We start from the raw sequence: 24,119 nt of genomic DNA on the forward strand, positions 1-24,119 counted from the left end.
TGTCTAGAGAAAGCAATCAAACCATTTTGTGACCGGACCGCCCACTTTAAATAACTACCCTGGGAAGGTAGCACAGTGCAGTGCAATCAACCAAGTACATTACCCTAAGAACCGAACATGCTGCAAGGTTTAGTTTTCACAGACAATATCAGCCCATATCACTAATAAAAAAAAGCTTGCAGGTTTTTTTGTAACTTACACACCATGAAGCATTCTCCATGGTGTCTGGGCTATAATGCGACCAAGTATGGCCACCGTAGATGTGGTGCTCGAGTACCGCTAGTTGTTAAGACGGGGACAATGATAATTCACTGCAACATAGACCTGGAGAAACATTTCTTTTTTTCTTTTTTTAATACAATATGATGCAACATGTCTATGCGGATTTTAAAATATCGGTTTTCAAAGGTTCATCAAGTAATGTTTGGAAAAAATCAAAAATTATTTTTTTCATTGCTGCGAAAAAATTTCACACTTCTTTCTTCTTGTTATTTAAAATACTTTTGGGCACAATGCAAAAGACTTACTATAGTTGAGCAATAACTTTCTTTTACAGCGGAGCTGTTGAAGGCTAGTTTTGCGAGGATTGTGTCCCCCGCAAATAAATGTCAAAACAAAACTCTGGACAGCTACTGCCATCTATGAGCGACGGCGACAACCAGCTTGCCGGCCTTGCTCATAGATGGCGGCAACCTTTCCAGCCTTTCCACTCTGGTTTTCACCAGAGTGGAAAGGCTGAATTTCTCTAGGCGTCGTCCTAGGTGTCGTCCTCGAGGTCGTCCTAAAAGTCGTCCTTGCGGCCATCCTAGACGTCGTCTTTGAGGTCGTCTTTGAGGTCGTCCTTGAGGTTGTCCGAGAGGTTGTCCTTGAGGTCGTCCTAGAAGTCATCCTTGAGGTCGTCCTAGAGGTCGCCCTAGAAGTCATCCTTGACATTGTCATAGACATCCTTGAGGTCGTCCTTGAGGTCGTTCTAGACTTTGTCCCTGAGGTCGTCCTAGGCATCGTCCTTGAGATCGTTCTAGACGTCGTCTTTGAGGTCGTCCTAAAAGTCGTCCTTGAGGTCTTCCTAGACGTCGTCCTCTAGGCGGTGTCCTTGAGGTCCTCCAAGAAGTCGTCCTTGAGGTTGTCCTACCATAGTATAGCTTCGCTGGTCTTCCTTCTTCACCAGACTGGAAAGGCTGAAAGTTTTTAATGGGAACAAAACTTGAAATACTCTACAAAAAGTTCCAGTTTAAAAACTTTTTAAGATGTGTTAAAAAATTGCATATAACTGCCTAAATATGAGAGTTGCACAAGAAGCCAAGGTTTACATTTTATTTTACTTGAAATATAGACTTAAAGGGGCACTGACACATCAAAATCAAATATATTTTTTTGATTATTCAAAACTATTGAAAACAATGCCGGGGCATTACCCTCAAAATTCAAAACTTGGGAATTCAGTATTTGTGGAGTAAAAAAACAATTTGCAAATGCCGAATTGGAAATTCCCCCGCGATTCGCGCCGGTGCGTTGACGTCAAATATTGCGGAGTCCCGAGAGTCCACTTTCTTGCACGACTCCGTGCTGTTGCCATGGCGACCCAAAGCGAGGAAGAAACAAGCGAGCGCCGGCAGACCGGTTTTGAGCGGTGTTGCCTGTTTTCCGTGGGAGGATACAACTCCAGGAGGCAGCACCACAACGGACTATGATTTTTGGTATTTCAAAAAGAAGGGCCGTAGTGCATTCGAAATTGCGTTAAAAAACATGTTTTCCGATTGCCATTATTAAATGTTATAGAAATGTCACCTACAAAGCTTCTGAATTACATGATTCTTGACGTTGCGAATCAAAAGAAGCGAGGAGGCAAAAAGCGGAAGAGGAGAGCGCCAAAAATTAAAAGGCGTGCACGTGGAAAAATGTTTTTTTTGCGATGCGTTTTTTTTTGCGTGTCTACGACTACAACGTGCATCGTTTTAGACAATAAAAAAAATACGACCCTTGAGGTGTCAGTGCCCCTTTAAATAAAATAAATTTAACTAAATCAAATAGACCAGTTGGCGTGCTTTATGCTTAAATATTTTTCTGTTCTAGAAAGTTTAATCCTTTATTTCTGTGGTCCTTGAAGTTGCATCTGCTTGCAATTGAGAAGGTTGTTGTTCCACCTAATCTCGGACACAATTTATTTTAACGAAAAAAAGAGAGCACTGTGCAAAAGTGAGATCCGTTTCATTCTGTGAACATGGTTTGCTACCTCTTATCAAAATTAAATTGAAGACAAAGAAATTTTATTCCAAGTTGTTAAGCAAATTTGTCGGAATGTGAAACGTTCTTGCATCATACCTGTAATCTGATGTGATGGAAGAACCATTGTTGCATCACAAACATTTGGTGATACTGTTAGTTTCCAGATGCGTGCGTTCACAGCACTCTTCATCAGATAATTTAACGCATAGCATGCATACAATTAACAGTTCCTATAATGAAGCGATACTGCCACTAATCGGGCTAATAAACCTGGCGATCTTCCAGAGCCTTTTGTACTCTCGAGCTCCTCTATGCCACTCGTTTGGTCACATGGCCTCCCCGTTAAACAATCGGCATTCAGCAGCTCACTCCTCTCCCAACAAATAACGATGATAATCATTGTCAAGCCTCACAGCCACATTTTTATCCAGCTTTCACTTTTATCTGGGCTTCACGAAAGGCCACACACCAGCCAAAGAGTTTCATGGTAAGTTCCTATCCATGGGCGTACCAACCAGGGGGGCAAGGGAGGTGCTTGCCCCCTCAGTTCTTCGAGTGGGGGGGGGGCAAGGCATGTGTTTTTCCCCTTCTGAAACAGCCGCCACTAAGCAGGGCAAACACTGTCCGTCGGCGCCCAAGAGATACACGGGCACCACCCCCCAACCCGGAGGGGGGGAGGGGGGTCTGGTTTGCCCCCCCACTCAAAGACAAGTTACCAAGCCACTGTTCCTATCTGCCGGACACAGAGCGGACGCCCCGCGAGGCTTTCCCGCCAAATGGCAGCTCAACTCACGGCAATGTTTCGTGACGTGCTGGAAAGACATTCGCTTAATCTAAATGGTCTGTGTTTGATTCTCACTTGGTGCAGACGCTTTTTTACTACGACGGCCTCTTCACCCCCCCTCATAAAGCTCCGCTTTTATCTAGGCTTTACCTTTATCTGGAATTCTGTTTTGGGCTTCATGAAATGCCGAACACCTAGCCAAAAATGTTTCTCAATAAATTGAACATGACCGTCCTATCTGAGCACACCCATAACACCATGTCGTATATGACGTTGCGAAGCAATGCGACACCTTACTTCACTTCATCACATCAAGCCATGTTACATTGTGACGTCACATGACATAATGATGACTGGTGCCAGTGTGTCAAGATGTCGTAAGTGACACTGTGACATGGTGTGATCTGACGTCACCGGGACGTTACGTGATGGAACGCCGCACGACAATGTGACATTGTGTCGGGACACTGTGATGCCAGGAGACATCATGACGGGACGCTGCCGTCATGTGACCCGACATCACTGACACGGTGGCAGTGCAACCTTACGTTACATTGACATCAGTGTGACATGGCATTACCTGATATCAGATGACACTATGATGTAACATTGTGATGTCACGTGGTACCATGATGTCACGTGACAGTGTGACAACTTTATATGTTCACAAAACTTGTAATTTGTCCTTGAGTGACCTCCTTTGAAACCTCTTCAACCTCCCCATTGCTCCCCCCAGCACAGAGTAGCCAACGGGGACAATTACCCATGTTAACCTCTCTGTCTTTCTCTTGTCCTTCTTTCCTTACTGTGCCTACAAAAGGAGGAGCACGAAGAGGCCCTCTAAGTGCAAGGCACTTCAAAAGTGGGAAATGCCAGAGAAGGACAGTTTTTCTTTTTGTTTGTGTCTCTTCACGCCTTTTTAGTGCACTCTGACCTGTGGTGAAATGAAGTATGGCTATCTTGGGCATTCAGGGCATGTGCTGCTTCCAAATACATTCGTTTCAGCCCCCTGCTTTTTTCGTATGTTCTGCCGTTCGTTTACAAATGCATGTCACTGAATGTATGTTTGCCATAATTGCACGTCATTAGCTTTCTAACCTCCGAAATAGTCAAGAATAGATATGATATGTAAGGCAAAATATATTTCTCGCATCTCCCATCACTGCCTTCTTCAAGTTTTCCAAAGCCTCCCCTAGGCTATATAGGAAATTTGTAGCATTATTTAATCAATGTATGTTTTTCTGCCATAAATGATTCTCACAGGCTTGATTGGGGACATTACATGAGCTCATTGTTTTGAGCGACTTCCCTTAATTTAACTTGAAGATTCTGCTAATATACACAAACTATACCTATCCCCTATTTGTCTGCTTGACTGGATAAAGTATAAAATTAAAAGCATGTTAGACATATATGACAATCTTTTTAGCAAAGACATGGGCAGGGATGTTTGAGAAAACTTGAGAGCTCGGGGCACCCTTAATACTCTTGGGAAGGCCTGGATTCCAAGGAATCAGTTTGAGAGCCGATGAAGTAGAGTGATTACTCTGTGCATGGTAACCATTTCCTAGTCGTGGTTTTACTTTTTGAGGAAGAAAAAGTAGAGAGGGCTGGCAGGGACCATGTGCCAGAGTCCAGAGGAGTGATTCTTCTAGAACCAACTGCTGCAACTGCCTCGGTTTATTCATCCATGGCGCGTTGTACATAGGACACTAGACAACCCGACCGTCACACGACCATTTTTAGTTGGTGGCAAACTATTGCAGGTTAACAGGCACTGCTCACCCCAGGCAAACATGTGTGGCTGTGTAAGTCATTTTCGTACTTGCAGAATAGGGGATAAAATTAAATATACTCCAAGAAAGCAGCCTTCCCTCTTGTACTCCGCTTCACCTTGCAACGGTCTGCAGATGACATACGAGCCATTGGAGCCAATCCAGTGCCTCATGAGGGTCGCATGACCGTCAGGAAAGATGGAGCAACGTGCGGGACACGTTGTCGCATGATTTGTTGTGGGAACTGTGGCTCCAAACACTTGTCAAATAACTTGTGTCTGTCGCCAGTGCAAACACGGGGCGCGCCAGTGAGAGGGAAAGCCGTTTTCCGGACCTAACCCTCGCCTTACAAGTGAGTGTTGTCGGCCCCCCCGAACGATAAGAGCACTCAACTTTGCTTCTATTGGTCACTTAGCCCCAGTATCCTAAGAACACCAGTCAGAGCCGAGGGACGCACCCTTTTCGGTTTGGGGCTCTTGGCATGACAGCTTTGGCTCGTCATGCTGGACCAAGTGGAACACGACCAGCTATCCCGAGATCAGACTTCCATGTGACCGACCGTTCGATGGTCCCACGCCTTCAACTTCGACGGCGGCTGCCAGCGTATTTCACTGTTAAAATAAGCATCGTTACAGTCATCAACATGTCTGGCTTTCGACTCGTGTTCCCAAAACATGGCAAGCGTCGCAATCACTAAATCACTTCCGCGGATGGTTCGTAGAATCTTCTGCAGGCCATCGTAAGGCAAAACAGAGTGCAGTCTTCGAAGCTCCTGGAGGTCCCATTGGAGCGCCGTACCTTGTGACTAACTGTTGTGAATTCCCCTTACGCTCCCGCAATGCAGCTACAGGTTCCGACTGATGCGGTCGGCCATCAGGGAGGTCTGCAACCGAGAGAGCCCCGACGTGATGGTCATGTCCAAGCTTGTTGGCTTCAAGGTGCCCAGCAACGGCCACGTCTCCAAGAAGAACCTCATCGACATCAGGAAAACGGTGAGCCTCTTCCGCGTACGGTCCGCCGTGCTTTCCAGCCTGTTGGTGAAGTGTCCACATCTGAAGCATGTTTTGATGTCCTCGGGATTTTGCGAAAAATGGTCTTGAGCAGAAGCGAAAAATAGTTTGAAGTTGAGGTAGGCCAGATTACGTTCGGAAGAGAAGCTGAGTGAAGAGGGCGGAAAACGGAAAGGGTGGGAAGAAGTAAAATTGATTCAGGGAACTCGAGTCCCTCTATTTGTCAAACACAGAGACCAGCCTTTATTCCTTATTCAGAGAACTCCTGCAGCGCCTAGAAGGCATTATTGCAGGGGGCAAATAATAATCAAGGGTGGAACGGCTGCGCCATTTGCGCCATCCTGCGCCAGACGCATTTGTCTGCGCCATCGTGCGCCATTTGGCAGAAACTGCACCACAGCCAATACTTCGCGCCATTGTGCTCCAAATCGCACATCGTGCGCCAAAGTAATTCTATTTTGTCTTGGTTTCGGTTTTTATTGACTCGATTGGCAACCATGAGCTCGTTTAGCTTGGCCGGCCTTGTGATTTTGTGTTCCGCTTATTTTTCTTGTGTATCCCGAGTCGGAAGCACGCGAAAAAACTCGGGGGTCGGATCTAAGCGCAACGTCACCTGTGAATGGATTGTTATTCTTCAACCATAAGCGGTTAAGCAAGTCGGCCGAGGCGAGGTGGAGTCGTTAAGCGTCAGATAGCCTGACGGTCTGCGGCCCGGGTTCCGGATGTCAGCCAGTTGAAAACACATTAGGGAAAGATTCGTTTTAGTGTTTCATCGTTAGAAGTTAGAATCGCATTACTGCAAGATAAATCGTGATTTGATTGAACTGAGACGCTGTCCGATCCGAATCCTTGCCGGCCAGCAGCTCTCACGCGAGCGGTAGTCTGCTCGGCGTACTTTAATCTTGCTCTGGCTCATCGCTTCGAACATGATAACTCCGTTAATCGTAGTCTGATGCTTTGATACTGAGTTTTACAATAGGATAAACTGAAAATTTGTTGCCCTGTTCCTCCGCGCAACTGAACGTCTATTGCTTACGAACGCCACGTGGTTCGCATATATAATTACTATGTCGAGCACGTGTGGGTCATGCTATAAACAGTGTTGGTTTGCATTTTGAGCAGCTGAAAGCCACTCAGAAAATATCAAGGGTACTATCTTCAGAAACATATGGTACTTGCGTTTTGGTTCTCACTAAGGCCTCGTTTTTGCACCTGTTACACTGTTATCCCATCTACATAGGTGCCTAACCACTCATGCTCATATGGGCTGCTAAGTACAATTGAAATTGCTCCCGTCCTTGTCTAAGACACAGGCTAAAGTGCAATGAAAACTGATTTGAACTGCTCCTCGCCTGCTCCAGAATGCAGTTTTAGCTGCTCCCAGCCTGCTCCAAAACAGCAGTTTTAGCTGCTCCCGTGGCTGCTCCCAAGTACATTTCGGGAGTTCCACCCCTGAATAATGAAAAGAACATATCAGCATTTGCAGCACAAACTATACATTCATGTAAAGCGTTCCAGTCCTTGACCGTCCTCACAAAAGACAAATTTTTGCAGAGCTCCGTCCTAGTACAGTATTCGTGTATCTTGTGCACGTGATCATTACGTTTGGAAAAATAATTTGCTTTTAAAAGGTATGGTGAGCTATTAATACCAGTAGGTTCATGATAAATGTTGTATAAAAATTTCAACCGTAATTTTTTTTAACGAAGATCCAATGACGCCCATCCTAGTGATTGTTTCATGTTAGAAAATGCAGCCTAAAGAACCTAATAAACCCAATAACACAAGTTTCATAGTTAGTATGAAGTGATAAGAGAATTTTGATGACTTTCTAAGAAATAAAGATACAAGTTACTTATCTCATGGAATGTGCTCATTTGGAATACATTTTACTATGCCTGGGAGTAAAATATGATGTTTCCACTTGGAAAAAATTGGCCATTAATTGCCCATCGAAGACAGGCGTCCAGCCATGTCTCGCACACAGCGAATATTGTATTCGGGAAAGATTGCTTTACTGCTTTAAAGTCAAGTAGCTTTTTCTTTAGGAAGCAAACATTGGAAACACAAACGTGATTAGAGTCATATGACTCCAGTCGCGCACTTTTCGCACAATAACTACGCCGAACGCGGAGTTGTCGTGCGAATGGTGAACGCTGCCGATGTTGTTGCTCGCCGGAGGCGGGTCAGAGAACCACTTGGTAGAGCTGGAGATGATGGTGGGGTACGCAGGGGCTCCGTGCTGCCTAGGAGATGAAAAGAAGTCATAAGGCCGGGAGCTGCACATAGCCACTTAGTTGATAATGAGGAGAGGCGTCTATACAAAGCGAGAGATACATCTTTGCATTTGTGATGGAACCAGAAACACAGCTTTATTCTTAACCACGTGAGCCTATACTCTCCGTGCAACGCGACCGGCGCGCCGCCGCGCGGCCGTTACCGAAGGTAGGCAGTGAGAGCCCGAGCAAAACGAAACCACGCCGCGTACCAACTGAAGTCGGAGCGGTGCGGTTGGGCTGTGTTGACAGCATGAACTGCTGTGTCGTTAAGTGCTCCAATAGTTATGCGTCGTATCTCGTGGGGACGAAGTTTCACAGTTTTTCACCTCGGCGATGTTTTGTGGGACAGCGACAACGATGGACCCGTGCCGTACGACGCGAGAAATTTGGTCTCCCGATCATGTCTGCCACTGTGTCGGCACGGCTGACATATTCTACACTGCCGCTGTGCGCTCTGCATTTGTTTTCGTACCAGTAACGCCTGCATATCTTAGCTCTAACTGAAATGCCATCCTACACTCGCGGGTATGCAGTGCGAATTTCGTTGAAGGAATGCCCTCGAAAGAAGTTTCTTCCCCATCGTACGTGTCAATGATATTTCCGGACCCGTATTACACGCAGTCTATACTTCATGAAGAAAGATTCGGACAGTACAAAAAGTGACAAATATGAATCTAAGGAAAACTACAATGAAACTTGGAATCACTGGACAATCGACGTTTGAGTATGGAAGTTTATGTGGTGTGCTTTCTTTTTCGATCAGCCTCCTTTTGGATGTGGAAATGCTGACACCCGTCTTGTAGACAACATTTTGTTTTCTCGGCTTAGAGCCACCTATCGAAAAGTTGTTCGAACTGGAAGTACCGTCCCACTGGTCTCTTCCTACCTGTAAAGTGTGCACCTCCCACGGTGAGTGGTATTGTCTTGACAACCTTTGACGGTCAAAACCGGTTTCCATTTAGTTACGCCGCCCCAAAATATTTCCACCTGGTTAAACTAATCCACCTATTTTAGGCATAATAAGTGTTTTGTCAAGTTACGGTTGTCAAAGTACCTGTGTGCCGAAAATCAGCACCTCGCACAACCAGATTACTACACAACAGCTGACCGCAAAAGCCTTTGATGGCCAAACCGTGTGTCGGCCGGCAACTTGGTTTTCTCGGCTTTGAAGCCACCTTTCGTAAAGTTGTTTCAAGTGGAAGTACAGTGCACTAGTCCCTTCCTACTTGTAAAATCTCCATCTCCCATGACGAGTGGTATTCTCTTGACAGCCCTTTCACTGTCAAAACCATTTCCCATTCAGTAACGCCACCCAAACCAAATTTCCACCTGATTTTTCTATGCCACCTATATTTGGTATTATAACTGTTGTGTCAAGTTACCCAAGAACCTGTTTGTCCTAATCTGCACTTTGCACAGCCCGGTTATAACACAACATTTTGGGTCCAATATTGGATATTCCTGACAGCTTTATTCCTTTATTCGTTCGAACCATAAATTTCACACCTGCTGTCTTAATAAAACTTGGCCCACTTAGTGCTCAAACTTAGGGAACATCTCACTCGCCTCCAAATATCATCGTCCCAGCAGTCCTACGTTTACAGTGACGAGCGAAACAAATTTCCCACTGAGAGCAATTATGGTGGCGGCCGTCTGGCTTTTCGGAAAATTGCTCAAACCCTTTTTTCGACCGCAACTAAAGAAATTAGCCCTAATAACGACTCAAACTCAATATATAAGAAGCGGAGAACAACTAAATGTCCTTCTTAAATCTCTCCCAGCACTCATGCAACGTCACCCTCAACTTATCGGCTCAAAAAGCAAAAGTTCCGTCCGTGCGCGCTTCCGCTGCCACAGCTTCGGACGCGAAAAGGCGCCGCAGGCTGCTGAGCGCGCCTCACTGTCGAACGCCAGCTCCTCCGCTAGCGGCGCTACGCGCGTTTTTCAAAGCGCCCCCTATAGTTCCCGCACGGAGCGTATAGTTACTGTTAAAGCAACTGGTTTGTAATCATACTCGTCATGTAAAGCAATGTAGTGTCTGTGCATTTTTTTTTGCATTGTTTATGAATAGCTGTCTTGAAATGCCTTTATCGCGACTTTACCTCTACCGGTTGAGGCTATGTTTACTGATCTTCGGTTTATCATTTTTTATGCACATAGCTTGGAGGGTAACATTCAGATTGTTTGTACTACCGTGTCTCTTTGCTAATACTAGTCAACAACCGCATCATTGCGTGTGCTGTTTGTAACATTTTCGTATCAATTGTACTATGTAGAGCAAAAATAGTCGCCTGCTTAAAAATACTTATGTGAATAAATTACCTGTGATTGTCGTCCAGTGGTGCGCACATAGCAACAAAGTGAAAACGCAATGCAAGCGGACACAAGAAGCCAGTGAGCAAAACGCCATGGTGGCCGCCATTTTAAAAAACAAAACAGTAAAATTACAACATAAAAAGTGGGTTAGTTACCCCATCCGTGGTGAGAGGGTGCTCTTAAGAATTCAAATAATTGTTTGAGAAACTTTTGCTCTTTTCAAATTATTTGATTATTAATATAATTTAGTTTCTGTGAATAATATAGCATTACTTTAGTTTTACAATGTACTTTTATTCACACAAGGCCCTCAATCCCGTGGTTTGCGATTACCACAGGCTCATTCTACTCTAGGCAAACTGTATATGATAAACTGTGCTGTTCAACGCCATACATTCCGGTCAATTTGTGAATCGCTCTCAATAATACTCGTTTGCGCAAACTAAAAGAAAAAAGAATTTGTCAATTGAGTGCAGAGAATAGTGCAATGCTGCAGGCACAGCTGGCTGAACTTGTAACAAATGGGGGTGTTCTTGATATCGCGATTGTTTTGTTTTTGTTTTTTTGTTTTTGTCGACCCCCCCACTTTAGATTTTCAAAAATTGAAAAAAGGGGTTTACCTACATTTGTGTATTTACGGTACTTTTTGCGCTTCTTAGCAACAGATTGCGGTGGCGGTAGAACAAGTGGGGCAATGACGTCCAAGCCAGCGTAGTCCAAAAACACAATTCACCGAGTCGAGATGAGAGGCGCAAGGTCCCTGACTGCAATGGCAAATGAACAAAGCAAAATGGAAACAACAATGATGATGATAATGACGTGCAGCTTGAGAAAAAAAAAAGCCGTACAGCGTCACCTAGTGGTAGGACTCGGGAGTAATCAAGTAGCGCTGCCAAACCAAGCCAATCCATTTGCAGCCAACATCAAAATGGCCGCTTCTCGGTGGTGTTTCCCACTGATCGCTCGCAACGATTTTGTCCAAATAATCAAACCTTCAAACTTCAAGCTGTCCGAAATATTTTGTCGTGAATATGCGCTATTTCTATGGGGTAAGTCACGGTTCCTTCTTTAGGTCCGAAATGTTGAACAAGTCCGAATTATCGGAATCCGAAAAATTGGTTGGTGACTGTAAATTGTAGTTTGATAAAAGCGATAGAGCCGAAAAGCGAACGCCATCAGCCTTGAAGGCTGACAGGAACACTGCGGAACACTCAAATTATATATTTAATCAAACAGATCTTGCCTATGAGCAACAAGCGGCAGCTTTACCGAGCAAAAAAATAATTACCGTTAAGTACCGGGCAAGGCACCCACTCAAAATTTAGAGATAATCGCGAAAAAATGGGGGATGGGCGCTTGCCCGATCATCAATTTTACCTATAAATGTACTGTGCATATTCTTTCATATCTTAGAAATTTGTATATGGGCGCTTAATGTGAAATGGGCGGATGCATGGTATTCTACAATAAGTGGAGTTCCCAATAATTTCACACGAATATGTTCTCCTTGAACTGTTCCAGTCATCGCATAAACACTGTCATTGCCGCTTCACTCTACTTTGTTTTGAAGCAGCCGTAGGATGTTTCGCATCTCCGCAATCGTCGGCATTTCCTGAGGCGCCTCTCCGACGTCACTTCATGTTTACCCTGGACAAGGCAAGGTCTACGATCGCAACATCAGTGGCAGGAGCAACAACGGGAACGTTGGCACTGACAAGTGCAATGAATCAAAGTTATCCTGGGTGGCTTTGCCAACATGTTTTCACATACTCCTGTAGAGATTGTTGCAGCTCTGGAAATCGTGTGCCGGCTCGGCAAGCGTGCTCGGGAGAGAAAATCCAACGTCTGCTAAGCAGTTGGCGATCCTTCATCTTTAGGTCGCGTGTATGCTTTATCTTGCATGAGAGACTTCTGGAACCCATTCATTACCTTGCTTGGTCTGCAAAATGATAAAATGTCAAACAGCCAATGCCGGAATGTCAAATGTTTTGGCGATTTTGGACTTGGGGCGGCCACTTTTCTGAACATCGCAGATGTAAGCAACTTTCGGTAAACATTCCCAATCTCCCATACGACGCACGTGCGCGTGTAGCATGCGGCAAGTGTGCGTGTCGGGGGCTTCCAAAGGGATGATCTCGGGGCTACATTGCTCCCTTGACCCGAGTCCGACAGAAGTTGGGTAGCATTGGCCACGGGTGCCGTGAGTAGCATCGGAACATGGACGCTGCTCCCTGCCCTCGTCGGCGCATCGGCATCACAAGTGGCGGTCTGTGTACTCTGCCTTCTATCACCCGTTTACTCCGTTTTCTTGTTTGCCGTTTGCCTAGGTGTAGAAGGAAGAGGGAATGCAAGGGTCTTTGTGCACTCCCGTGTAGGCTTGCATGCTTTCGGCACTGCGGCCTTCATAATAAATGTGGTTGGCCGCCGATGCACTTCAAATAATCCAGTTAAAAATGTGTGCATTTCAGTAGGAACCTTGCTAAACTTCAGTAAAAGTGATAATTAAAAAAAGATTTTGTTATAATGAGGGATTACTGTATTGATGGAATCGTCATATACAGAATTGCGATGTATGAGAAACGGCGGGTTTTTGTGGTGCTTTTGTATTGGCACTATGATTATTCATGTGTTAGTGGTCGGGGGATGTCATTGTGTCATGACATGCTGTCAAGTAATGTCACGTCAAATGGCCCTTTGACATCATGTGACTCATTGCGTCAAGTCTATATAAATTGAGAATGTCACTACATTTTTTAGCGTTATTGACACCACTACATACTCTATCGTCATGAGCCCGAGTCGAGTGCTTGAGTTTTTGACAATCAGCATTGCCAAACATTCAGGTAATGACTCGTGTTCAATCAAAGATGAAAATGGCCAAACTCTAACAATATCTGAAGCTCAGCCCATGCTCTATCCTTTGCCATCCCCAGTACATAACTATGATGAACACTGAAGGTATATAATTAGCATCTGATCACATGGCTGTTTGTTCTAATTGCAAGTTGGGGAGAGAAAAGCTGTTTTTTTCTTTATTTTTTCTGCTTACGGCATTGTTCAAAAAGGAAAACTAAAGGCGTCTCGCAGGTTTTCAACGTCAAACATTTGTTCTTAGCGGTACTTGCTGAAAGTATGAAAATTGTTCTTCGACCTTTTTTACACGTACAGATCAATGAGGCACCCAAACATGCTTTCGTTGTTGCTGAACTGTCTCAGAAAGTTGTTTTCTATAATAGAAGCATTAAAAGGAGTTAATAGGACCTTTGACTTATTATTCCGACATTGCATAAAACAAGTGTGTACGGCAGTAATACCTGAAAAGAAAAATCCTAGTGGCTTCAGTGGTACAGTTGAACATTTGCAGCCGCTCTAGTCTTATAAAAGTATCGTTCTCAGGTTCTTCCTCGAGCTTCGACCACCTCCATATTTTGTTTCAACTGCACAGTTATTTAGTTAAAAATAAAAGCAATGGAAGATTACTGTTAACAAGTGACATAAATATGATTGATGAATTAATATCCTCATACGGAGAAGGGTCAAGAGACCCTTAGCAGTAAAAACTATCTAAAAGATAAAAAAAAAAAGGGTGCAGTTTAAATACATACTGTGTTGTAAAGGTTCCTCGGCCCTGCATCTATGGCACCTTTTAGAGAGCGTGGCCCCAATAACTACTTTCTTTGCCAATGTGTTTTCGTGGTGCCAGACGCTCGCGCCGTTCCTTGAGATGCTGCACCAAGCAGCAGTAATATATCTCTCAAATACATGGCTTGCGCTGACCTTACATTAGCTGCTATTGTGGCAACCTTTCTACGGAGTGCAAACTTTCTAATGTGGCATTTTGCGCCACTGACTTTAATTTTGTCAGCAAGACCAAATCGCATTGACCGCCAGTATAGAGTATGATCACGTCACATACAAGCCATGTTAAACGGTTCAGTTTCCAGGTGAGATACAAAATTGCAACACTAGCAAAACTAGATCTCCGAATTGTAAAGTTGTGCAGTGTATATAACAGTGTCGTGATGATATGCGACAACCTAATAAATGTTAGAATGCATGACTGATAAAGCACAAAGTCATAAAGTAAGGACCCAAAACAAGTGCACATAAAACTGCTATAACATTATCCGCCCGAAGCAGTATTTCGCAAAGTTTCTCGTTTGTGCAAGCTGATGCCCAATGTGATTTATGCTGGGAATATAAAAATCTTTGTCTGTCCTTTGCACTGTTTATGTGTAATTAGGGATATTGTTACATCTCTGTCTTTCTTTTTGCAGTAAGGTATTGTTTAATTCTGAAGAATGCCATTTCCTACCTTTTTCTTTCCGCACATTTTGTGTATCTTCCTTTAGATCTGTCATGTGAGCAAGTCCTTTTTGGCACACCCCACGACCCGGTTGTTCACACTGCCAAACAGCGAACAAAAATGCATGTTTCCGTGTCATTCTCATGCAGCTATGAGAAATTTGTGCGGTCAAATTTATTGATGACAATAAAAATATAGTTAATTACTAACTGAAGATGTGACAACATAAATGAAGGGCCAATCACTTTTAAAGAAATACTGATAAGTAAAAACACCCCCAAATTATATTAAGGATGCTCTGCAAATCTTTTCTGGCATTGTTATGCTCAATATGCATGTGTATCAGTGATTTGGGAAGGCCTTGAACAAAACATTTGATTTCGAAGTTTTTTGTTTTCCTGACATATATATGTAGCTTCTCAAACATATAGAAGCCTGTTGTTACCTCTTTTATGTGATGAACAGCAATTTTATGTCAGCTGACCTGTCAAGTATACATTGTTCTATTTAACAAAAAGAAAATGAAAGATGTTCACAACTCCCTGTAATGCCGAAGTAGAGCTCAGCTCTTGAGGAGGAAGGGAGGGTACAGATAGGAGGGTATGCCCCTCCTCCTCCCTTTCTCTCCTCCTTCTCCTCCATCTCCCTGCTCCATGCTGCTCCTCTTCCCTCCCCTCCTCCTCACCCTCCCTCCCTCCTTATCCCTTTCTCCTCCCAGTTAACGTCACTCGTGAAGGTCACGTGAAAGCTGTGACCTTCACTGTGAGGGTCGTGATCTTCGTCGTGACCTTTGTGACATTACTCGAGTTCCTGCTGACTTCACTCGTGCTCCTCGTAACGTCACGCGTGGCCTTCGAAACGTCTCGTATGAAGTCATTATCAAAAACGTGCCCTAATTAAATGCGCAGCTACGACGACGGCAACGATGCTCAAGTCGGAAACAGGTGCCTAAGAGCTGCGCTTTAAAGTCATCGTTTAGCAAGGGCTATGCTTTTTCGCAAATTACATTGACTGGCATCTTGTCAAGAACAAACCTCAACAGCCAGGCTATCATAGTTTCTCATGTATAAGGAACCGATGACTTGGGTATGCGCTATTTTATGTCAGCTTTGATTTGAGTATGAAGATGGGTATAGATATGTGTGAACAATTTTTCTCTAACTCGGTAAGATCGACTCCATAAAAAAGTTCATTACTCTCGTCAGCAACCCGTGACCCAGTATCACTTGGTCGCGTGTTAACTCGCTTGTGCCTCGTGCTTACACTGCTAGGTGGTGACACTCTACAGATGGCTCATTAAAAAAATATGAACCCACCTGGCCCACCCATACTCACCACATTGCAGTGCACTGCAATGCACTGTGTTTGCTAAAATGCACCTACAAATATCTTAATTTTTCACATAAAGGGGAAAATCAGTAATGTCCGCTAGGAGCCAAATGTTTTTTTACTAGGGTTCTTGAAATAAAAACGAAGGTGGGCCACTTAGAAATTTTTTTTTATTTCAGTGTTTTAGAGAGAAATTTAATCATAAGCCAGTTGTGAGAAAATCATGTGTTAAGACTACGCCCACTAAAATAAATGACCCAAAAGGGATGTGCTGATTGATAGTCGACTGTTCATGCGCGTGCGTCCCTCCTTGCTGCTGGTTTCGCAATGTTTTGGGCTCAAATCCCCTTGGGACTTCAATTTTTTATTGCTTCACTTTATGTTTAATTTTTATTCTAATCGTCAGTCGCATTTCATAACGAACGCGAGGCACAGCGGGATAAGCAGTATGGTTACGATGGTTACAAAACGACAGAGGACACTAATGTGTTTGAAATCAACACTGCATCATAATTACATGATGTGGTAGCACACAACAATGCAAGAATTCCTATAAATGACTCAATGTGTTTATCACCCTCAATTTATTATCTGACCACTTAATAAAGCTGAGCATCTGTTGCTTCAGTGAATTTTTGTTTTATGTTGCCCAGTGGTTTCACATGGTCGTATCACAGTTTAAAAAAAAAAAAAGTTCTAAACACGGTTTTTTAAATACAGACACAATACTTTTTTGTATTACTTAGTAGTCAATGTCTGTTGTTTAATGCATATAAACTTTAAGGTCTGGCAGCTACATTTTGATCCTTTTAAAGGAGTTGTGCAATGATTTTTGTGCTTTGCCTAAATAATTTGGGAGTTTCCGAAGGGAAGAACAAAAAACCGCTTTTGCCTGCATGTTCTAGTTTTTATTTTAAAAATGGACAAAGATTGAGGTTTTTGGCACCTCTCAACTTCTCTACCGTCTTCCGAGCAGACCTGGGAAGTCATCTGTTACAAGTAACGGATTACTTGTAATTTGTTACTTTCTAAAGCAGTTTTATACACAAACTCATCTCTGTTACGTCACGGCGCGGTGGTTGCGCGCCGGTCGCACTTCCAGTCTGGGACTGTGGGCAGAAGTCCCCATGCCAGACGTGTATTCCTGCGTTGTTTTGAAAGTAACCAGACAAAAACCTGCCTTCTCATCAAAACGCCGCGACTGGGGCCGTACCAAAAGTTTCGAGAAAGGTTTGAAGGTCAGTTTTCACGTGCTCGGTTCGTCCGAGAATCTGGATATGTGCCGTGAAAAGGGGAAAACAGACGCCGTCGGACAACGATTGCTTGGGCGGGAAGCACTTTGGGTTGAATTCACGGACACTTATGGTCATCAGATTTATTTGTTTCCTTCCAACATGAACACCAGAAAACCGTCAAGTTGTGCGGACCACCTGCGGACCACGTTTAGTGCGCCTTCAAGTTCAAACGGCCGCCTGATCGTTTGAACTGTCGTCTGCTCTTTCAAACGTTTCTGATTGTCGTCTGCTCTCTTAGACGACCCCGGCGCGTACACCAAATGTTGGCCCGGTACTTGCGGTAAGAAGTAAGTGCAGGCATCAAAAGACTCAAATTCGAAGGTTGGTAAGCAGGCTCGGTGTAAACAGTAGATACAAGGAGATGTTGATCATCGTTACCAGTGACCATCACCGACTTGTTAGGCCTAATTCACTTGGTCCGATTCTTGCTTGCGATTTTCAGTATCAACGTCGACTATCTCAGCTACGGTTCACGCTTTTGTAGCCCAAGCGGCGTCGCGACTGAAAATTGCGAGCGAAATCGCATCATGTGAATAGGCTATAGCGTACATACTGCGGCGTCCACGCGGAATGAATCGCCACATGTCACATTATTCACGCGAAGTTTTGCGGTGTAACGAGCTTCGGTAATTTCGCTGACGCCGCTCAAGTAGTCGGACATCGCCAGGAAAACGTAGAATCAACAATTCGAGCGCGAAAAAGGGTAGGGGGACTCACACCGACGCCGACAACATCACGTTTCAATGGTTTGTTTATGGGCGACGGCGAGCTTCTTGCCCACACCCCCATCGCGCATGCGCGGCGCAGGTGGCGTCCGCTAGGGGCGCTCCGGTTTGTTTGTAAACATGAGTTGGTGTGTAATTGCCACTTTACTTTTTTTTGGCAGTAATTTATAATGTAATTTCGTTGCAAAATATTGGTAACGGATTACTTTAATTACTCGTTATTTTTTAAAATTATGAGCATAATACAGTAACTGGAGCAATACGAGCAGAATATTCAGCAGCATAAAGAGAGCAAGCTCAACAAAAACAACAGGAAGGGGAGAATAGCCAAAAAAACTGATTTTTGTTGACCGATCACTAGAACCACTAGAAGAAATTAAGACGTTTACAACTCCCTGTAACGCCGAATTGGAGCGCAGCTCTTGAGTAGGAGGGGGGGAAGGTACGGAGAGGAGGCGATGCCCCTCCTCCTCTCCTGCTCGCCTCTCATTCTTCATAAATTTTTCCGCTAAATTTAGCTGGGAATTTTTTCCGCTAAATTTAGCGGGGAAATTTTTCGGCTAAATTTAGCGGGGAAATTTTCCGGCTAAATTTAGCGGGGGAAGTTTTCCGCTAAATTTAGCAGGTAATTTTTTCCGCTAAATTTAGCGGGAAATATTGTTTCGCTGAATTTAGTGGAAAATTTTTCCTGCGGTTACGCTGGTGGCGATAGCGACGCCGACACCTCTCAAGCCAGGAATGGGCGCCTAAGAACTGCGCTCTAAATCGGGCAAGGCGTGTACAGATATACGAAAGACAAAGATCAAGTAAGACATGAGACAACGCCGAGTAGGCTCTCCGTCACCTTCCATCGTGCTTTTCTTCTTCTCCCGTGCAGGAGAAAGCTCTTCGTGCTTATTTATTTTTGTGTTTTGCACCGTTTCACCCTTTCCAACTTCTTTGCCGTGTCCAGCCACCTGCACAGACATCAAACGCGGGTCCGTACCCCCACCCCCCGATTCGCGGGTTTACAACTCGCGTAAAAGACAATGCAGCCTCGTGCGAAGGGGTCCAATTCTCTTAGTCTTTGATGTGCACTACTTTATTCTAGCACGCTCTTGACCCATGGCTCAAAAGCGTCTGGCGCAAGGCTAAGAGCATCGTCTTCGAGGGTACGGACGATACTTCTTTTGGTTACTTGTCTGGGCATGGTGGTCGAGTCCACTCCTCACTTTACAGTCAACTGTCGACATAAAAGGGGTGGGATTAGGCCATCTAAGGAATCCTGACAGGGAGAGAGAGAGAGAAAGCGTAAACGTGGTGTGATCCTCTATTGTTTTATGGCCACCACTTCTCTTGCTCTCAATGCCCTCCCCTCCCCTGGCCTCCACGAATATTGGTATGAAAGTGAGAACCGATGAACGATCGATAACCCATAACCACCACTTTTTCTCTGACTGGTCAAGTTTTCAGTCATGGAGTGCCCGTCGTCTCCATGGCCATCTCTTAATTAGGTGTTCAAAATTCAGGGCATTAGGGAGAACGGAAACTTAGAGTTTCAGTGCATACTTTGCTTGCCAAAAAAAAACACATTGTCATCAGCAAGAACAACAAACTCTAATCTACGGAAACACATCAAGGTAAGCTGGGACACCTGTATTCTGCATCGGCTATACATTGTAACGTTACAACGTAGTTTTTCTTTTCTTGTGAATAACAGGCGAAACACCCAAGTCAAAAGGGAGGTTTCGTAGATTGCTACTTAAAGGCCCGTTCACACTCTTGCAACCGAGTGCGACCGAGAGAGACCAAACCGGTTTTTAAGCCTCTTGCGATCTCTTAGGACCAGCTCCGCTCAGTGCATCCGGTCCCAAGAAGTCTTTCTCGGTCGTACTCGGTTGCAAGAGTGTGAACGCGCCTTTAGCTTCGAATCTCGTAGCGGAGGTGGACGCTGCAACTCAACATGCGCACCGCCAGCTTTTTCCGCACAATTCCAGGGACCATTTCCGGAGGTCGTAAGCTAGCGGGATGGCGGGTTTGCATGCAGCGGTCGGTGCCTTGTCAGCTTACAAGTGAACGGAGTGCCCCTACACTCTTTCTCTTAAATACAATATTTAATTTTTACAAGAACTATTGTAGTATGGGTGTTTGAGAAATGAAAAATAGTGTTGCGGAACATTTTTGAAAAATTTCAATATTGTTTCTGTTTTTTTCTGGATAAGTGTACTGGAAAAGTAATGTGAAAGTAATTTGTAACATAACGAGTAAAGTAATTCGTTCCTTTTCAACGGAAGTAATTTTTAACGGTAACCTATTACATTTGAGGCTCGGTTATTTGTAAATGTAATCCATTACATTTTTCAAGTAACGAGCACAAGTCTGCTTCCGAGTCACGTGCGCTGTGACGTCAATGGGGGACGCACGGGGTTCCGGTGAAGCGCTCTCTCTAGAGCCATCAGTGAGCAGTGAGAACTCACCCGCTCGCAACCATATGACCAGATGTTTGCGCAGCACGGTCAACATGGCGAAAGGAGGAAAGTCTCTTCTGGGTCCGGCCATCGCCGTCCGGCTCTGCCCCCGTCCCCCTCCGGCAGATAGCAGATAGAGCTGACGGTTTTGTGGACCTAGGATAGATGGCACCACTAAAACTCTATATAATAGGAGTTCAGTCTATGATACCAGGTTTTTGACGCATTTATATCTATGTTGGAACGACAAGATTTATAGAAAAATTACCTTTTATCGAGCAGGTATTTGCGCAACTTCCTATCTTTCTACGAGTCCCCCATTGACGTCGTGCCACGTGGTTCTCATGGCCGCTGCTCGCGGCTGCAGGTCGGGGAATATTTCAACTTTTGCCTCGCGATTACGTGGCAGAATTACAACATTTCGATGAAAGGAGGTGTGTTTTCTGTCATTCGTGACAAGGTGAACAATGCCAAAAGTAGAAGATGCAAATTCTTTCAATGTTCAAATCATTGCACAGCTCCTTTAAACCTGTTTCTTCTTTTGTAGCAGTCGGTAAGGAGGGGCACAGGTGTACGTACATTGAGGTGCAAGCAGTGGCACACTTCTTTTTATCATGACACTTATTGTTGTTTCTTTTGACATTTGCCTTCGCAAATGTTCGATTGAGGCTAAATATTTTCGAAGGGTCGAAAGCAAATTCTTGAATATATTATTAAAAATATTTTATTTCTATCTTAATTTTAAATATTCGCACACCCCTACTCTTTATTAAACAGTGGGAATCAACAACTAGAGTTTCAAGCTCTAAAGGTGGTATCTTTGCACCCAGAATGAACATTTAATTCGTTTGACGCTAGAAAGGGTTCTTGGAGGCCTTGGGGGTTGAGTCATTCATGCCTTAGGCTGCTTGGAAAACAATTTGTTTCGAGGAAATGCTGACTATTGCTAGAGCCCTGCGTGGATAACGATTTTATCATCCGATCCGCATCCAAAGACTTCGTATCCGCATCCTATCTGCATTTGCAGACTTTGTATTAGTATCCGAACAGCATCCACAAAATTCAGAAATGTATCCGACTCTCAATCTGCACACTAATTGTACATAGTAAAATCAAACATTAATAAACCTTAAAAAAAAAAAAAAAATCTGGATGGTATTCTATAAGCCGTCTGCTTGCTTTCTACAAAAAACTCTTCGTGTCAGAATCGGGTGAAAGTCGTTCTATCGTATTCTGTTTTATCATATTTATAAAATGAATGATCATCCTCCCAGAGACACTTCGCATCGCTCGAAAGATGATTGCAGTTATTAGATCTTCTTAGGAGTCCGTGACATTGATGATGCTCTCTTCAGTATATGCGCTCAAAAGGAAGATAATTTATATGTATTTTCCTTTTTGCTTTGTAGAACCTACCTCAAGCAGACGCATATTTTATAAACATGAAAATTGTCAAAGGACAGACTAATAACATTGTGTCATCTTTTTTAGGCCTAACAGTAAAAAAGTGGGAGGAAAGGTGCTCACCCGCAGCAGCAAAATACTCGTGTATATATTGAATTACCGGGAGGTAAGGCGCGAGTGTACACCACTGGGAAAATACAGTCCAATCTTGTTAATTTTAACTCGAGGGGGACCGAACATATGTTTGAATAACGCAGAGTTTGAATTATCGGGAGTTTCCTCCCATAGAGACAGATTCGAATTAAGTTCGAGTTCGAATTAAGAGAGTTTGATTTAACGAGATTAAACTGTATCACAATATTCAATAACGGCAACTCCTCCAATCGGTCACAGTGTTGAATGCAAACTCTCCACTGCATGCTCGGAACCATATACTTAGAAACAACTCAGTACAAACTGTCGAGAAAAAGAAAACGCACACACACATAATTTTACTTGTCGAGGTTGTTGCATAGAAGAAACAGAATATTGTCCACTCGGACGGATTCAGCCTGGTTCGCCTTTCTTAAATTAATACTCACTAGTGAGAAGTCTCTTTTCAATGATGCACTTGATGCTGGGGCGGCATGCACAAACTGCGCTGCAAGAATGAGGTGCGGAAACTCGTGCTGGCACAAGTTCCACCAATCCAGAGGATCGAATTCAGTCTCCTCAATATATACTTGTAGGCGAAGAAGTCACTTGCAGGCTTCTACTTTCTTGTGGCTTGTACGTTGTAGTTTTCTTTGCCCAAAGAACATTTTCCGCTCTTTCCCTGCCAAAGAAGAACACACTTCCCGGGACGACTGATGCTCCTGCATTCTTTGCTTTTTCTAGGGACAGTATTTGTGGCGAGATACAACGTTCTAAACCAATCTTTAGTGAAAAACAAATTTTTATTGACGCAACGAACAATTTTTTCCTCAATCGGCACCTTTAATCTAAGAGAATAGTTCACTCCCGCAATGCATTCAATGATGCACCTCATAGTATCACTCACTCATTCACTCTGCACTGTACAATCGCACACGTTTATGGGCTGCCTCGGCAAAAACGGACCCGGAATGTCGCATCGGACACCAAGCAAGCCAGCCAGGATGGTATCCAGAGGGCCATGAAGAAGAGGCACACAGGCCAAATGCACACGGACTATGTTCCTGGTGGCTACTAAACCTCTACCTTGTAGATAGATGAAGAATTTTTGGAAAGTGCAGTAAAAATGTGTCCGTGAACGTTTTTTGCTGTTTTCTCGAAATGAACTTTTTGCGTAGTTTTCTATTTTGCGGAAACCGTATCTCGACCTGTACACAACCAATCTTCCTCTTTCTTTCTTTGGTAGGTGTATAAGTGGGGTATTCAATAAGGGGTCTAATTGCATCAACCTAGGCATCAGTATTTTCTGTTAGCACCTCAAATATAGATTGTAAAAATTAATTTATACACTGAAAATTTCGAAATGCCGTAAAAATGTTATAAATAATCATGGAGCCTTCATTTATACCTTATTGGATTCTGTAGACGTTCTAGTTTACAGAGATATATTACTTTTTGAGTTTCGTCATCATAAGTTTTTGGAATCTCGTCCATAAAATGTTCAAATAAAATAGTTTATTTTATCAAAACTAACCAAGCTATTTTAAAACAAAGTACATATTTATCATCAGAATGGGAAGATGATTATGCTCTATAAATTTCATTTGGGTTGGACTATAAATAAGAAAAAAAAAGCTCAAGATGCAGTGTTCCCCCTTAAAGGGGTACGGAAACAAAAATTGAAATATTCAGATTTCGTTTGGAAATGAGTCAAGCATGACGTATAATAACCATAAATGATAATCGCGTGTTTGTATTTTGAACGATTGGCCATATTTTTCGTTCCAAACGGTGCACTCGAGCAAACGCTCGGAAGAGAAGCGAACGGAGAGCGCGATGCGTCATGGGACATCCGGCGCAAACAAAAACAGAAAGAAAAGATTTCCCGCGTTCGTTGAGTAGCAAGGCAGGCGTGGTTATGAGCTTTGCCCTTGGTGGTGTTGTCAGTGTTGTGATGGTATCAATAGCGTCAGCGCGTTACAACCGAGCCGCTCGAAGTGCCCGTGGGGTGACGAGCCTGTGGCTGGCCCAAGGAGCACGTAGCTTCCACAACACTGTCAGCTTAGGGCTGAACGAGGTGGGGAAAGCAAC

General features: G+C 43.9%; 1 protein-coding gene across 4 annotated transcripts in view; it reads left to right on the forward strand.

Moving 5' to 3' along the window:
- The window catches only part of LOC115322654 (histone-lysine N-methyltransferase SUV39H2), a 193,703-nt gene that overhangs the window by 29,977 nt on the left and 139,607 nt on the right, over nucleotides 1–24,119 (forward strand). For all 4 annotated transcript variants that reach the window (XR_006076672.1, XR_006076671.1, XM_029983005.4 and 1 more), the window contains exon 6: nucleotides 5,630–5,777. Coding sequence is in view for 2 of the 4 variants with exons in the window: in XM_029983005.4 (XP_029838865.2) it covers nucleotides 5,630–5,777 (148 nt within the window). In the remaining 2 variants the exon portion in view is untranslated. The remainder of the gene's footprint in view (nucleotides 1–5,629; nucleotides 5,778–24,119) is intronic.

Source organism: Ixodes scapularis, unplaced genomic scaffold (assembly GCF_016920785.2).
Source record: "Ixodes scapularis isolate PalLabHiFi unplaced genomic scaffold, ASM1692078v2 PGA_scaffold8__174_contigs__length_109621045, whole genome shotgun sequence".
Taxonomy (NCBI): domain Eukaryota; kingdom Metazoa; phylum Arthropoda; class Arachnida; order Ixodida; family Ixodidae; genus Ixodes; species Ixodes scapularis.